The 18,304-nt window shown below is 35.7% G+C and overlaps 1 protein-coding gene across 5 annotated transcripts in view; it reads right to left on the reverse strand.

Annotated features, from left to right (window-relative positions):
* Nucleotides 1-18,304, reverse strand: part of ZNF800 (zinc finger protein 800) — a 258,362-nt gene that overhangs the window by 14,711 nt on the left and 225,347 nt on the right. For 4 of the 5 annotated variants that reach the window (XM_030825472.1, XM_030825474.1, XM_030825470.1 and 1 more), the window contains exon 5: nt 16,151-17,843. In XM_030825472.1, coding sequence (XP_030681332.1) covers nt 16,151-17,843 — 1,693 coding nt within the window. Of the gene's footprint in view, nt 1-12,859; nt 14,632-16,150; nt 17,844-18,304 lie in introns of those variants that run through there. The other variant, XM_030825475.1, reaches the window with a different exon arrangement.

Genomic DNA, 18,304 nt, shown 5'->3' on the forward strand with positions numbered 1-18,304 from the left:
GAAATGAGAAATTACTTTTAGATTCATGTTTATCATTTATCTGATGGTCACTGGAAAAAACGAAGGACAAAGTTTCATCCTCTGCGTACTGAAACTTTAATGGAAGACAATATCCAAAACAAAACTATTTTAGACTGGATCTAAAGCCCATTACACTTCTCTTATAGAATAAGCAAGAGTACGAACAGATACACCACACTTAAATGAAAAAAAAAAAGGAAAACTTTTAAAATGTAGATGGTTATTATTTATAACCTTATTGTCCAAAGTATGGATCACACACCATCAGCACAGACATCACATGGAGCTCGCTGGAACTGGAAAATCTCAGGTCACATCCAGAGCTCCTGACTCAGAATCTGCATTTCAACAAGGTCCCACATGATCATATATACGTTAAGGTTTGAGGTTCTCTGGTTTATATAGTTGAGCAGTTCTGGCTAACCCATCAAATTACCCAGGTAGTTGGTACAAAATATATAGGAGCTTGGACACTACCACTAGAAATTGCAATCTGATAGATGTGGAGTCAGCCAGACATCTGCATTTTTTCAAAATTTTGTAGGCAACTTGAATTCATATCCTGATTAAATAACCAACCACTAGTGTAATCAAAGGAATTTTGGCTTTGCCAAAGTACAGAACTCCTTTAAAATACCAAACTCCTCTACTCTAGTACATTGAAAATAACATTTTATGTATTCTTGTTTCAGACACTCTATTTTGTAAAACAGACAAATGTTAATTTGTATATTTACATATAATCCTTTATAGGAGATTCAATAATCTCTTCTACAGAAAAGTTGAGGTCAACCCAGATGTATGCCCTTCTCCAAAGAGACCCGAACTGGTTCTTTGCTGGAACAAAATACATTTGAAATCACAAGGTATCACTAGCACATAATATTACTTGTGATTTTTTTTTTATTAACATGGTAAGTCATCCAAGATGGAAACTTTATTTATACTAACAGCAACTCAAATACTCAAAATTCAATCAACAACAAAGTTAAAATAAAGAGTCAAAAACATGAGAACTAAAATATGAAAAAATACTTTATCAGTGTCACTGATATCACTACAGGCATGTAATGAAGCATGCAAATGTGTACTTGGAGTATAATTAAGTTAGGAATAAGGACATAAGTTAGTATTGCTTCTCATCAATAATGAGCAAAGAAGACTGATCCTGGCATGATACTGGAGCAGTTTTGCAGGTCACTTAACCAACAGCCTCCATCCAAAATGCATTCCCTCCACAAATTCTATAGGTCACAAACTGTGTACTCAGTACTGTGCTCAGCACTCAGGACACAAGGACACAGCCCTGCCTTCAAGCCCCTTTTTCAGTCTAGTTGGGGACACCCAAATAAACAGGTAGTTACAAAACACGGTACTAACTGCCACAACAGGAGACGGAGAGGGTAGGATGAGTATATTGGAGGGTACTCAGCTGCCTTGGAGAGACAGGGAGGGTTCCTAAGAGATGAGTCCTGAAAGAAGAGAGGTGGGTAATACAAGAGGACATTCCAAGCTGAGGCCCTTGAAAAAAGAGCACGAATTTGCACTTTAGAAAAATCACTCTAAGGCCACGTGTGGTGGTGCATGCCTGTAATCCCATTGCTTTGTGAAGCCAAGTCAGGAGGATTGCTTGAGGCCAGGATTCGACACCAGCCTGAGCAACACAGAGAGACCTCATCTCTACAAAAAATAAATAATAAAAATTAGCAAGGTGTGGTGGTATAGGCTTGTATCCCAGCTACTCAGGAAGCTGAGAAAGGAGAATCACCTGAGCCCAGGAGCTCGAGGTTGCAGTCAACTAGGATTACACCACTATGTACTTCATCCTGAGTGAAAAAAAGGAAAAGAAAAATCAATCTGGCCTCAGACATGAAAAAAGCCTAGACTTACAAAATTCTTGAGAGTAATCAAGTCGTATTTTTCTTCAAATCCTAAATGTTTAGTACAGTCCTTGGCATAAAGTAGTTGCTCAAGTGTAGATGGCTGAATAAATGGGTGAATGGAATTATATGTAAAGAAATTTAAAAGTCCAATAACGTTTAGCCCATGAACTATATTCATGAATTCACTAATATTTATTCATTCCATATGTTCTAAATATAACCTATTCTTGATGACTCTAGATGAATAAACTCAGCTTATGTAGAAAAGTATATCTTTTGGAAAGGTTCTCATTCAACATAGTTTCATTATTAAGCTTTAGAACTTAAGGCAAAACTGCTGTTACCAAGTAAAAAGCTTAAAGCAAAACTATGTTGAATATGATTCTCTCCTAAGATGCTGAATATATGAGAAGCTACATAGTGAAGGCCCTACATAAGATGAGGCCTCAGACCTCAACATGTGCACAATTCCAACAGAGACAGAATTATTCCAAGGCCAAGCACAGAGATATAATTATTCCAAGCCTCAGTGTAAGAACCACCTTTCCCCAAAAGCTTTTTGCGGAAAATGCCCCAAAATAATATTTAGACCAGGAAAAAAATCTAGTAATCTGTTATTTGATTGGAATTTCCTCAGAAATACAAACAGCCTCCATGAGACAAGTATGACATTAAAACTGCTTTGAATCATCATCAAGCCTGGTCCCATCTTCTGATTAGAAAGGTTCCACAGTGCCTTCATGAAAGTGTCAGTGTGGAGTAATAAGTTGTTCACTCTCATCCTTACGGAAATAAATGCAAAACGCAAAAGAGAGAAGCCCATTACTATTTTAAACTACAGATTAAGGTCTGTGAGAATGTAGTAAGAGTCTAGGACCCTGTAATTTCCCTGCCTTTGCTACTTGGTATCTGTTTGCCTGTACTGCCTGTACTTTGCTGTTATCCATCCACTCATTCAACAGATATGTTTTAAGTGTTAGTATGTCCCGAGCTTTGTGCTAGGCCCAGGGTCTACATAACTCTCCCCAGTCCCTTACATAAATCTCTCCAGTGGGAAGAAAGACATTAAACAAATCAATGCACAAATATAAACATAATTACAAACAGTATTAGATGACAGTAGGAAAGGAACATGAAACAAACAACAAGGAAGGCAGACATACTTTATCTTTATTTAGAAGTGACATTTGGCAGAGACCTGAAAGACAAGTAAATTAGTCAAGTGATGAACATACAGTAACAACAGATCTGTGTTTTAGGAAGATATTTCTAACAACAGCATGGAAGACAGATTACAGAAGAGGTCAGTTAAGAGACTACTGCAATAGTGAAGGTAAGTGATAACAAAACTACTAAGAGTGGAGATGGGAAGGGGAAGCAAACGTGAAAAACATTTAGAGGCAGGATGGATAGGCATTGATCACAGATTAGGGAGAGTATAAAAGAAAGAAGTTAAGGCATTTGCCAGGACTCCAACTAGCATAGGTAACCAGAAGGGTAGGGATTAGAACAACTGAGACAAGGAGCACATAGGGAGGAAGAAATTTTAAAAGGAAGATGAGTTTGGATTACTGAGTTTTTTGTTGCATTTAAGATACCGGTGACACATTCATGTGGAGATGTCTGACATGCAACTTTGAAAACAAATGGTCTTATAATAAGGAGAACAGCCAGACTAGAAAATGGACCTGGAGTCATCTTTATAGAAGTGATAAGTGATACCTTGGGAATAGAGGAATCACTAAGAGTATATAAAAAGAAAAAAAGACATTAAGGAAACCTTAATCCATATTTGAAGACCTAGTAACAAAACAAAAGCCAGTGGCAAAACAGAAAGTATTAAATTTCACAGAAGCATCAGTCCAATAAACATTTATCAACACCCACCATGTTCTAGGTATTATGCTAGATACGGGGGTATAAAAAAAAGACAGGACCCCTACCCTTAAGAAATGTATAGCCTAGAGAAGAGATAGAAATAGATTATTTCCAGAGAGTTATAAATGGGGCACCACAGAGACACAGAAGGGAGACACCCAGGAGGTCAGGGAATACTCACTGATGTGAGGCATTAAGATTAAATAAAATTATGCAAAGAAAGTTGGTAAGGGCAAACCAAATGAAATCAAGACAATGCTCCTGGACTTCTAAAATACTGAGTAAGATAACTGGTTTAGGAAAGAACTTGGTTGGAAGGAGCCAAAAGAGGCTAAAGTGATTTAAATCGGAAAGAATAATCTATTATTGGAAGAAAATAAACATAGAAGATGAAAAAAGGGGACAAGGGACAAGGGGCTTTTGGCCAAAAGTGTACAAGTTTTGGGTGAACTGTTACAAAAGAGAGATTGAAGGTGCCAAGCTGTGTAAGGATACGGGAAGAAAGGTGGGTAAAGAGAACTTATTTGAAGTTTGCTGAGCTTTATGTAATTGTATATTTCTATCTCATTAGAAGATTTCACTAATATATTACAGAAGTTCATTACTTTCCAAAAGGTTTGGGGCTTGTCTGCTTCTTTTGAATGCAAAACTGAGACTGGCCCAAAATGACCCAGTTATACGTGACCATGAATGTGTGGAAAAGGTAAATTTGTAAGCACTAATGCTTGCAGAGGTTAAGCATGATGTAAAGAGAGAAGCCACTAGATTTCACATTTATGTGGTGACCTTCAAGTGAACTTTCAACCGAAATGTAGGAGTAGAAAAAATTTACAGGTCGTTCACAAAGTTAATGGCATAGGCATGGCTCTAAAATTGTTCATTCATTCATTCATTCAAAAAATATTTACTGAATGCCTACGATGCACTAGGAACTAGCCTGGGCTTCGGTGAATCAACCATGATCAAGAGACAGATTTCTCAGAAGCTTACACAGTCTGATGTAGAAGGAAAACAAGGAAATAAACAACTACAATGTGACAGAATCAGTACTAAAACAGGGTAGTATGAGAGCACATGGAAGTTTGACAGACTAGATGGCAGTAACTAGGTTCAAGGTAGTATAGAAGTTTATTTTTTGACTGAAAGGAATTTGAGCATGTTTGTAGGTTGAGGAAGAGGAGCTAGTGGACAGGGAGACGGAAGCTGGGGAGCGGTAAAGAGGAGGAGTTGTTGAAAGAAAGTCCAGTGAAGTAGACAGGCAAGGGTGGAAGTGCTGGACTTGGAACAGAAAAACAGCTCTTCCTCCAAAGAAGGGACAGAAGATAAAAAAAAACAGTCCTGATGTGAAAAGAGCATAAACAAATGTCCTCTACTTTTTGTCATGATATAAGCAAGATCTGACTTTTATAAAGGAAGCAAAGATGGGGTTGAAGGCTTCAGAACAGTGTGAAAAGTTTGAAGCAGGCAAGGATAAATGAAATGATAACCAATCAACTCCACTTCTTAAGATTATGTAAATGAGAGAAAGCACAATCAATCAACAACTGTAGGCATGCTTTGTTTGGATCTGGAAGCGGAACATGAAGTGGAAAGCGAGCTGCATTTCATGGAATTAGATTAGGTATGAATTAAACAAAGGTTAAGTATTAAGAATTATCAAGAAAAATCACTAAATGCACACCCATATAGCATGCAATTATATATGGGCTAATACTAATACAGTCAATGTAGCACTACCATGAGTTTGAACCTGTCACTATCACTTAGTAGCAATGGCAGAAGCTAGAAGGTTCACACAATGAAGGCAGGCAACAGAAACCGTAAGTAACCAGAAATGAAGAGGAATCTCACATGTAGAGAAGCTATACAGATTAGATCACATAATGGGAAAAGTAAAAGCCAAGACAGACTGTTGACTAGTGATAAGCCTGAAGATAACTGAAGTGTTGTTCCTGCCTTCCTTCTTTCTTCCTCCATCATTCTCTTAGCAACTGTTGTGTGCTAGGTACACTATGAGGCATTGGTGATACAAAGAAAAGACAATTCTTGCTTGTAAACTCAAAATACATTCCTGTACCCACAGCCTAATGTTTACCAAAAAAAAAAAAAAAGCTGTCCTGAGTTTTGCTGTTCAAAACTACACATTGTTCAATAAGACATTAATCATGAAGAAGCAAAATAATATCATAAAAGGTCAGCAAATTCATGAACAATTAGCAAAAGGTGCCACCAAAAATGGCATCAAACTCCAGCATAAAGGCCCATAAAATAACGAAGTGCTCTAACTTAATAAACTTCTGTGAATCTTGGCTTTATCACAGATGTTACATTTGACTTTTCATTTAACGGTTGGATTACTGCCAACAAGAAGGCAACAAACATCAAATGGTAAAGCAAGATAACCAGAAGCTAAGTGCTAGAAAGTATTTCAGAAAGAAACCGATGCAAGTTCAGTGATCACTACAACAGTAATATTTACTGAGCTCTTCCCTGAGCCAGGTATTGTGCTAAGTACACTATACACATCATTAAGCTTTTATAAATTCCCACAATAAAGCTATCTATAAGGTAGTTTCTAATATAATCATTTTACAGACAGGAAAATTGAAGCTTAGAAAGATTTGGTAACTTGCCCACACTACAGAGCTAGTAAGCAAAGAAGCCAGGACTTGAACTCAGGTCTTCCTGACTCTTAAAAAATCTGTGCTTTAACCACTGCATGATTGTTTCCCCAAAAGAATGGAATGATGCTAGGCACATGATGGATGCTCGATAGTGTCTGTCATTGAAGGAATGAACGACAGGATATAAAGCAGCCATTGCACAGTAAGCCCAAATGTGGAAAGCACAAATAGAAAAGCAGAAACAATACTTTGAGGATTCACTAAATCACCACCTCAAACTGTGCAGCATAATTGTGGATGTCTGGAAAATAGCAGCAACTGATGCAGTGGCCTAATATGCTGCTACAAAAAATGTAATGGCTCTGAGTGAAAACTTTAGGCTGTCTATGAATCTACAAACCCAAAGAAGGAAATGTCATCAGGCAGTTTAGAAAAGGAACTGCAGATACTGATCAAAAGACTATTTTCCACGTTTTCTCAGTATGGAAAGGATTGCTGATGCTGCATTGACCTGACAGTCAAGATCACAACTTGCCTTTCATTCTGTCACCTTTCAAAAGAAAGAAAAACATGTATACTGGAAAGCTCATCGCATTTTAGGACTATCGTCTTTCAAAAGATTCCCACCAAAAGATTCCTTCTATGGGGCCCAAGGCCATGTTTTATGCCACTGACTCCGCCACCATGATCACAAATGACAGGACCAAGAGAGAGCAACTGTCCCAAGAGCAGCCAATCTACAGACTGGCCAGCAACCTATGAAGGGGACTGACATGACAGATTTGCCCAACAGGCAATGAATATAACTGGACTAATTAGATTTCCTCTTATAGAAGATTGAACTCAAGCTGTACGGAAAGGGAAAGTAGCCGAAAGACACAGAGCAGAGGGCAGAACGAGGCAGTTAAGACCATATTGAAAAGATACAGAGTGAGGTAATTTGTTTAAAACAAAATAAAGCAGAGTCTGAAAAGGGCTAATAGCAGCAGAGAAGCAATACTTCTGCTGCTCAGAGGGCAACATCCAGACACTAGAGTTGCACGATTTTTTTTTCTAATTTTGTAACACCTACCTAGTTGAAATCTGAATGGTGAAGCCGAGTTGTACAATTACTTTTGGAATCCTATAAGGCCTGGTCACTCATATCTCCCATTATTTCCCCAAATAAAGCCTTCTAATAAAACTCCCCTTAGAAGCTACCAAGTAAAATTCTGTGCTTGCAACTCAAAAAAAGAGCATAACATAACATTTGTATCTATGGGTACATATGCATTCACACGCCTCCAATTAGATGACATGGCAAGCTGGATGGTGGCTGGCAATCCAAGCATTGTGGATCTGACTTCCATCTTGCAGCATTTGTGGTTTGAACACTGTTACTTACCCCTAGTTAACCGTTCTAGAGAGAAGGGCCTCTATCCTGAACCTTAAAAATTAACACTTCCTACCATTACAATTGTGCACTTTGAAATTAAAAAGATATCCAGGGCAGTTAAATAAATAAAACCAAAACAAAACCAAAAACTCCTTTAAAAGTTTCTTGCCCTTATATATGTGTAAATCGGTTTGTGGCTGAATTTTATGGGAAATAAGTGAATTTGTTCTCTTAGAATCACAATAAACAATAGCTGATTAGTCAAGATGGCCAGGAAAAAAAGGAAAAATCGGAAAACTAGGAAGACGTTTTGTGGAAAATATAACTTCTAAGTCTGGAAAATTATTCATAAGTTTCACTAAATGTGTTGTTGTTTATCCCTATGGGCCTCATTACCCTATGATCCTCTCACAGCCTACCTATACAAAGAAAGGAGAATGAGGCTAAAAAATTCTCAAACATCTACAAATGCCCAGTGCACTGCATCACAAGGAATTCGATATATCTCTAATAATCAAGAGGCATGCAAATGACATGGCTACTCTCCTACAAAAGTTTACATAAAACTACCCTAACATCTTCCTCCCTAACAACTTCTATGTCAAAATTGAAGGAAACTACATAAAAATTATTTCCCTAAAAGTCCTGGGTGGTTCATATAATTCAACCATTTGTGTACACTGTGTTCCTAATGCTTCACTATTTTTTTCTTAGAAGAAAAAAGTATTCTTTGCTTTTTCTGTCCATCTAAAATAAAAGCTACTAGTCACAACTAGCAGGTACTTTAGGGTTCAGTACACCAAAGCAAGAAGAGTTTCAACTGTTTTTAAAAACACCTTTGCACAGCTGGGAAAGTCTGACTAAAAGCCACAGTTCTATTTCTCAGAGCTAATTTATTTTCAGGAGAGTCCCACAAACCGACGGGATTAAAATCCAATATCCAAAACCTAAGTTGTAATGAAAGCTAAATGCACCTAAGGTTCATTTTGGTATAATAATTTCTCATCTGAACATAACATCATTACATACTCTTGTACTGAAAATGTTGCCAGATTATACAGGGCAGGACAGCCAGATAGCATGCTCAAGCATCCAAAGATAGGCTGTTTTGTTCATCTTGGCTATTTTTTCAATCACAACATTCTACTGTTTAAACATTACAATGTTTTGCATCCCAGGAATATGTTCTCACTACCTGACACAAGCACTTGAGTATCAGAAACATAAAGAAGCTACACAGGTATAAGAACACCAGCATTTGATCTGAAGTTCAGGATGTAAAGAGTCATCCAAATCTAGGGACTCAAGGTTTTCTCTGGAGATGCAAATTATACTAGTCCCTAAACACTGACATTTCTAAAATCGTCACCTTATCATTTAAAAAGCCAGATCAAAAACAGTCAGGTGTGAGAGTAAACTCTCTCAGCAGATAACTTAACACTAGGGCCTTAGCTAAAATGTGGAGTACTGCCACAAATGACAACCATTGACAGGACTTTTAATAATTGCCATTCTCTTTTTATCTCTTCATGACACATTCACCAAAGAAATTTCTGGTTCAGCCCAAATCGTGCTCTACTGAAGAATCTTTTATTTCCATAATTGAATGCTTCCTTTCAAGTAGTACTACATTGCTACAAGTTTTGTTTCATCAAAATATTTCAGCAATGTTATCCAATTAGTATTTGCTTCATGTCAGTATTTTACACATGACCAAAAGTAAAATAGTTGTGTGATGAGACAAATAACTAATGCAAATGTTGAAACATATGTATTATTCTGGGGAGAAACCATAAAAACAAAGCCTAACTTAAAATCAACGTGCTTAAAACTCCCTAATGTCTTTTTCAAAGTAAATGAAAAATGTATGGAGAATGATAAAATACCAATATCTGACTAGAAGAGAATTAGCAGCAAATAATATAGTTGGTTGCCTTCACTGTCCCAATTAAATTTAAAATCAGCAGATAAAATTGGATGTGCAGCAATAAAATTCTTCTAATGCATAAATTTCTATTCATTTAAATAGGTAAAAAATTCCAAATTTGAATATGTTGTGCAAGTCACTTACAGCAATATTATATAACATTTATTGTGATATGCCAGAAACTATTCTAAGTGCATTATAGGTATTTTTCATTTTATCCCCAGAAAAACCTATGAGGTAAGAAATAATAGCCCCATTATAGATAACTATAATCCCCCTTATAGGTAACAAAGGCACAGAAGGTTTAAGTAAACTTGCACAAGGTCTCACATAGGAAATAATTTATGGATCCAAAAATTTCACCAACTAATCTAGTTCCAGATCATTACATTAAGCTGACAAAAAGATAATGTAGTAAATGTGCTTTGCAAATACTAAAATGTGCAAATATAAGGTTGCACTAAGGGCACAGGTTTTGTCAGATCTAGTGTAAGTTTCTTACCAGCTATGTGAACCTAAGTAAATCACTGAACTTCTCTAAGTTTCTATTTTCTGTTCCATAAAATAGGGATAATGAAAGAATAGGTTTTAATTTATAGAGTTGTTGGTAGGATTAGGGACATTATGCATGTAAAGATTTAGCAGAGTGCTTAGCATATAACAAGCACTCCATAAATGTTCATTATTATTAGCTATTACTAAGAGTTATCTTTCTTTTTTATAAACACAACACTGGTGAAATTTCCTAAAAACAAGTGAAATCCATCAATATTGAGAAGATAAAATGTTAAGACTCGAAGTCTCAAAATACATGGTGTATAATTTAGAGGTGGAAAAGGCTTACTTGCCTTAATACCATTATCAAATATTTATTTAAAGTGTCTTGGTATACATGAAAATGTGCTAGGCACCGTACAAAATTATCAAGAGTCCCTGACATCAAAAATACACAATCAAGCAAATTAATTCTGCTGAGTGGACACAAACACCAAAACCTCCAACTCTGGGCATTTTCTCAAACAGATGCACCTATGGTATGCTAGGTCCCTTTTTGTTTGTGGTGTTGTAGTGGTGAAAATATGTAGAGGAAGAGGCTTGAAAATAATAAGCCTCCCAAATTTGGTGTGGAGCAATAAAGATTCAGGAGGAAATGAGCTGCATTTTCCACACTCTTACCCTTCCAAAAAACACTTTAGCTATCTTGGTACTAATGATTTCTATTAAATTAGAAGAAAAAAAGGCAAGGTAGGAGCTGGAAGCTCAGAGGAATAGGGTATAGAAACAATTTAGGAGAAGAGAAATGAATTTGGAAAGTTAGAAAAGCCAAAATAATTGTAGGTTTTAAGTGAGACATGTTTTTAATCTGCATTCTACCATGTGTTTAATGCCTCAAAAACCACAGAACAGCTATTCCTGAAATTGCTGATCCTTATTCCTTTTCAATACCAAGGATCCCTTTAGCTCTGAAAGTCAAAGAGAGACGAAAGGATAGCACAGAGTACAGAAGGATTTTGTCTAACAGCAGAGCCAATATCCTGCCACACATATCTTAGAGCTTGGCTTCAGATCAACTGAATGCCATGGCTAAATCATAATCCTGATAATCTATGGATTCCATTAGAAAAGTAACTTCTCCAACTCCAAACTAAGGATCTAGAATACTTCAATGGGTCACTGCAGGAAACCTGGAAACATAATTTCCAAAATTTTTGAAGCATCTCTATCTCATTTTCAGAAGTCATGCTATTTGAAGAGATCTTTTGCAACTTCACAACAGGGAATGAATGATAGCCACTTCTACCTATCTCCACATGTATTTACCATAACACCTATAGGGAAACTCGTTCTCTTTCTATACTCATAGCCTCATGCCACAGCAAAATCATTAACTCCCCACTACTGCATCCATAGGCTCTTTAATGCAAACTGAGTAGAACAGTCTATTTATTGACCATAAAGTAATATAATAAATATATTCCTAAGAAATCTGAAGGTACATTTCAACAACTAAAGCAACCTGTGTCAACCAAAAACTTATATATACAAAACTAGACAAAAAAACTAAAACCTAAGAATGGGTAATGTGTACATTCTTCAAAGGTTTTCTTCTTAAAGAGTAAAGGGGAGGGGGAGGGAATAGAGACATAAACCAAAAAAAAAATGGTTGTTGTGTATTCAAGGCATGTCTAATGAACACCTGCCCAATGTCAGCTATACTTCAGCTCTCATTTGCACTATTCAAACTTATGAAGTTGAAGTGCAACCTATACCTGTTGTTTCTCCTCTCCCACCACACTTAGGAATGGAAGGCATCTTTAGGAAGGAAAGTAAGTTGAATTCTACAGGAAAACTCTTAATTGATCAAATAGCAGCAAAGGTAGATATAATTTATGGCCAGATAGGTCTTACATAAAATGAGCAGTTTCTGATGGCTCTTTGTGTGCTTTAATCCTCACTATAACAATAAACAGTCACCTAAATACGTGTTTATGTAGCCTACATGCAGAAAAGCTTCTGGCACAAACTTCTTAGGCCTCTTCTCAAGAGCCTTAAGCCTGAGCCCCTGAAATGACAGAGCTCAAGTCAAATCAGGAAGGATGAAGACCAGAAAGGAATACGAAGAATAATACTTTCTGGTCACTTGTTTGTTCTACCTTTCTAAACTGGTCCTAGTTCAGCTTCTCTTATATATGCCATTATCCATTAATTCAGCTATTATGATAAAATGTTTCCAATCTTTCTAATTTAGGCAAGTACTGACACAGTGCTATTTTTCCTACATGACCCAAATGAAATCTTTTGACAGCCCTGGAACTCTCATTTATTTCCTCCTCTAGATTCCTATTCTGTGGCCCCAGAATTACTACGGAGGAGACACACTGTGAATGGTCCCTGTAGAAACAGGTGGGTAGAGTAAGGGAATTCCAGCAATGGGCTCCCCTCCTCCAACATCAATTTTTCTTTCTTCTCTATAGTATTTAACAAGCAAGCAGAGAGGGAAAGGCTGGCATACAAATGAGAGGATGCTGCAAAGAGCAACCCCAAGCTTTTCAGGAATCCTCATATCTTTTCAGGGGTTATCGGCATTTATCTGGAAAATATCTTTGGAATATGTCTTGTGTATAGGAATGCATAAAAGATAACACCTTGCAAAAGTCAAACATATAGGTTTAATAATGTGCAACTAATTAAGATGGCTTATAAATGAAATACCACCTACACATTTACTTCCCTAAATATATTATACTATTAGTTATTAAAGTTAGATCTATAAGTACAAATTTTCAATATGTGGGAAAGTAAATCTGTTTTTAAATTAAAGAGAAATTATTATTCTATTTCTTAGAAATAAAACTATCAGAATATAATTCAAGTGTAGCTGCTCATAGTCACTGAATAAGTTTAAATTTGATAATAAAACATTTAAGTTTCAACCAATGCACCTTTGCTGAAGCACATTTAGCTGAAATAACTTCGAGTCTGGTTTATTTCCATCACATATAGTACATTTTTCCAACAAGAGCATGTACATTCAATATAGAACATTTCCAGCAATAGTTACAGTCTTTCTAGTTTCCTTTCACAGTATATTTTAGTGCAAAGCACTGGGAAGGTAAATGTTTTTCTATCTATAGAATCATTTTATTAAGACCTTGTGGATCTTTAACATTTTAAAATTTTATACAAAAAGTATATAGATGGACAGGGTCCCTCCTAAGTACAGGTGTGAACCTATATAAAAACATGGTATATTTTCTGCTGTACCTTTTATAATTATAATTTGACACAAATAACTAAAAAATAAAATATTCCTTAAAAAGTACAAAATATTGATACACAAAAACCTGCCCAAAATTTCATAAAGATAGATGTACTTCTGTTTTTCCTAAAATCTTGATTATAAAAATGGACAAGAATTCATCATTTTCTAAATTTTACAGTAGGAATCAAATATTATCTAAAGTGGTCCTTTAAGATTTTTCTTGGGAGAAAAAAATTCAGGGCTGACACCCGCATCTTCCTTTTGTAGCAATATTTAAGGAAAAAACTAGTATCATAAGAAGTGGTTGTGCATGGATTGTCTGCATCCATAAAATATCAGTAAGCTATTTATTACCTTCATATTAACATTAGTAAATGTGTGGTCTTTAAAAAAATAGGAACTGAAAAATAAGGTTGCATCTATCATTAAAGTGCTTTGTATAAAATTTAAAGAAAAATAGGGGAATGTTTAATTTTCATAAAAACCTACATTTACAAGTGAAAAATGTAATGATCCATGCATGAAAATGAACTGGAACTTTCCTGTGGTATATATTTTAGGATGAAACTTTCAAACACTTAAGTGCTGGAGAACAAGCTAGAAATAAATGGATGTAAAAATAATTACAAATATTTAGTAAGCTAAATATTTATAATGTGTTGATACTATTTTGTCTTTTGTTCCTAACATACACTCACTAGAAAATCATATATCTATACAATTCAGATGAAAATGTTGCCAAATAAAGAGAAACAAAACTAAAATCACTAAGATATAAAGTCTTTGTCAATTAAAAATTGATATTTTCTTCAGGTTGTTGATCACTTAATCAACAAATTGTTTAGAAAACAAAATTTGTAACATTTTTGTAGAAACTGTAGACCAAATGCACAAGGTCAAGGGTGGTTAGCTGATTGACCGTGATGACAACATGTAATGTCACAGCTACTTGAAAGTGCTGGAATAGGCAGTGCCTTAGAAACAAGTGGTTAGATGGTTATTATTTTAGTCAGAAAACAGCAGTTATAGTCGAATATTTAGAAAAATGTTTTTCTTTTTTTCCTCATAGTACCATTTGAAGATGTTTAGTGGTTCTAACACCAATTTAGTCTTTCCACAAAAATGAACTCCAAACCTTTTCGTACATCACTTGAAGTTATCTGAGGAGAAATGGGAATAAATGAACACTTTTGAGTTTACTAATAAAACCTTGTTTTTAAAATTATGCAACAGTAAATTACTTCTAAAAGATGGTTTCATCTCAAGTTTTCCACACAAATAAAAACATGTGTGATAATCAAACCACATTTAACCCTCACAGCACTCAAACTAATATTTTTCTTTAGAACCTGAATCTGAAACTAATTTAATACTCATTAAATACATTAAATGCCTTAATACAAGGGACACAGGTATAGAAGGTGAACTTTTAAAATATATATAGACCTGTGAAAAGTATAGGGAGTCTACTCATTTTATATTGCATTTTTAAAAAATCTACATTTGTTCCAAAACTTTCTTTAACAAGTAGTATTTTTTGGCCAGCCACGGTGGCTCATGCCTGTAACCCCAGCACTTTGGGAGGCCGAGGTGGGTGGATCACCTGAGGTCAGGAGTTCGAGACCAGCCTGACCAACATGGTGAAACCCCATCTCTACTAAAAATACAAAATTGGCCAGGCGTGGTGGCTCATGCCTGTAATCTCAGCTACTTGGGAGGCTGAGGCAGGAGAATTGCTTGAACCCAGGAGGTGGAAGGTGCAGTGAGCCGAGATTGCACCACTGCACTCCAGCCTGGGCAACAAGAGCAAAACTCCATCTCAAAAAAAAAAAAAAAAAAAAAAGTAGTATTTTTCTTTCTTCCAAATACGAATTTTACTTTTCTTACAACACACAACCACAAAAAAAATCCCTAGTTAATAATATTAACTATGTTAAAATTATCACCAAAAAGTTTATTAAAAAGAGAGGGAAGCATTTGGGACCTAAATAAGCATTGTTTCCATAGATCAAAACTAAAAAACAGTAACTAACACACACTCCCAAGGAGAAGGAAAAAAAAATCCAAATTTCTATTTACCAACTTTCCCCCTTTGCCTGGAAGCACTATGTTAAAAGTAAATGATAAATGCTAATCATTTTTAATTCAATTCGGGGATTTTTTTTTCTGAGTGCAGCACTTTATTTAGCCATCACAGATTAATTTTTACAATAATTACAGTGCCTCAAAAGATTTTTTCCTATAATTATCGCCTTCACAAGTTCATTCTAATATATTTAACTTTCCTACAATTCATTAATTAGTAGACTAAATCACTGAATCAAATTAAACCTGTGCAAAGTTAGTTAAACAGAAGACCTCTATTGTAAACATAAGCCAATATAAATGTATACATTTTACAACATTAAAAGGAAAGCACTGACCCTGTGCCATCTACCTATAACTACATTGCATTGTCCTGTGGAAGATAAGTTCTGAAGTTAATTTTGTTCCCAAGCCACTGGAATAAAGGTCACTGAAGAGGTAAATGCAATATGCACATCACTCTTGCAGTTCCCATTGCCATGAGATATATGGAAGCAAACGTGTTAAAATGGAACCAGCTATAAATTATGGTCAAATGATTTTTTTTTTAGTTCGATGGGGGGAAAAAAGCAAAACTCTGTAACTGTTCCTCACCAGACAAGAGCCTTAGATCTTGTACTTCGGCCTTTGGTTTTGTTTCCTTCAGGTGAATTGGAAGCATTTGCCTTATGAGTTTTCTTATGATGCTCAAGATAAGTCTTTTTGGCAAATGCCTTTCCACATTTATTGCATCTGTGAAGAGAAAAGTTTTTTGTGACTTTTACTTCAATACCGACGTCAGCTACTTCATACTTTTTACTAGGAGAGTTAGAAGTGCCATCATGTTTTGAATCACTATGTTTTGCTTCGTCCCTCGAAGGGCCTCTTTTTGCCACTTTATTTAGAACAAAATCAATAGGCTTTTTTATAGCTCTGATCTCTAAACTGGCTGTTATTTTCCCAAGATAACGAGATGACTTTTTATGAACCACAGTTATATGTCGTATCACATCACGTTTCCGACGAGTTTCATAAGTGCAAAGAGGACACTTGTAGAATTTAACATAAATGTTATTTCCATCTGTGTGCAACTCGATGTGTTTAGTCAAGTTCTGTTTGGAAGTAAACTGACGTTTACAAAGTTTACAGTAAAGTTGCTTAAAGTCAAAGCCAGCTGAAAGTTTTGGTTTCCTGGTTTTTTGCTGGCCACCTGCAGCCAACGGACTAGTTGATTTAGGGCTTTCAGAGTCTTGTTTAACTTTATTTTTCTGTGCTGCCGGTGTGTTCTTTTTTTCATTTGAATGATTTGTTCCCTTTAATTCATTCTGTGGAGAATGGGTAATGGAAGGGGGTGAAGATTCTACAGAATCTGCTGGTTCAACTTTAACTTTTATTTCTGAACTGTTGGCAGTATTATTAGGGCCTTTCTCTCTTTTAGAGTTTGTTCCAGAAAGAGTTATCTTGTGGACAATTTGCATATGTCTTTTAAGCATTATTTGCGAACTATATTTCCTCTTGCAAAGGAGGCATTTGCATGCAGTTAAATTGTATTCAGCCTTTGAAGACGACTTTTGTTTTCGAGTCTTAAAAGATTTTTTAGGAGAAATAGAATCCAGGAACAAAGGTTGCCCAGGCTTTGTTGCTATATCAGGAGTAATTGAATCCCTCCTTAGTCCTCTATGAACTTCATCAAAATGCCTCCTTACATTCGCTTTTGTAGCAAATGATTTACAACATACTGGACAACTCCTACTTAATGGAACTAGAACATTCTTACTGCGTCCTTTAGAGGATTGGTTTGGATTCTTTCGTGTCTCAATGTACTTTTTTAGTTCTTCCATCTTTTTCTTGTGTACTTTTCGAATGTGACGGCGAACACCTCGTCTAGAATTGAATTCTTTTCTACAAAGACAACATATCAACTGGTGACCAAAATCAGAATTGTCAGAAGTTTCCAAGTCAGCCTGCGACTCCTGAGGTTGTTCATCAGATGTAGGTGCAACTTCATCTGCAACAATCTCAACAGGAGGCGGCTCTACAGTTTCCACCTCTGTATCTGTAACTGGTACTGTTTTTGACTGTTCAGTGCTAGTTTCCTGTATTTGAACTTCGGTTTGTTCAGGAGTACTGCTTGACTCTGTGACTTCAACAGGATTATCAGTCCTCGAAATATATTGAAACACTGCATTTTGATTAGTTTCTATGGGTTCTAGCTTAATAATATATTCTCGTTTGTCCACACTTGGATATATGGCTTCTAGGAGATCATTTATGGCTTGGCTTTGTTTATCATTTACATCAGGAAGGTCTGTTAAGGAAAAAACAACATTTTAATCTGAAGTAATTGGCCTGCTGTAGCCCTCTAATATTTTAAGATACATTATGAACCTCTATCTCAGAATCTATTATATTACCAGTTTATTTTTATAAGAGCATTATCTACTTTTTAGTATTCTACAAAGATAAAAACTAGTATTAAACTAAAATTTCCTTTAAATTCTCATCATGATACACAAAAATGTTAAGAAACATATATAATCTGAAGGGCTACTTTTGCTTCAAATGCCCTTAATATAAAATATATAAGCACTTACGTGTCCTAAATAATAAAAATGATATTTCATATTTTTAGTCTGAATGTTTTAGACTAGCAAAGGCAACTCAAATTCTCGTAACTCAAGACTGATAAAACAGCATGAAAAATGTTACTACATAAACAAAAATGGTATTTTTTAGAAAACATAACAGCATTCCTATTAACTTAATCCA

Source organism: Nomascus leucogenys, chromosome 13, assembly GCF_006542625.1.
Source record: "Nomascus leucogenys isolate Asia chromosome 13, Asia_NLE_v1, whole genome shotgun sequence".
Taxonomy (NCBI): Eukaryota; Metazoa; Chordata; class Mammalia; order Primates; family Hylobatidae; genus Nomascus; species Nomascus leucogenys.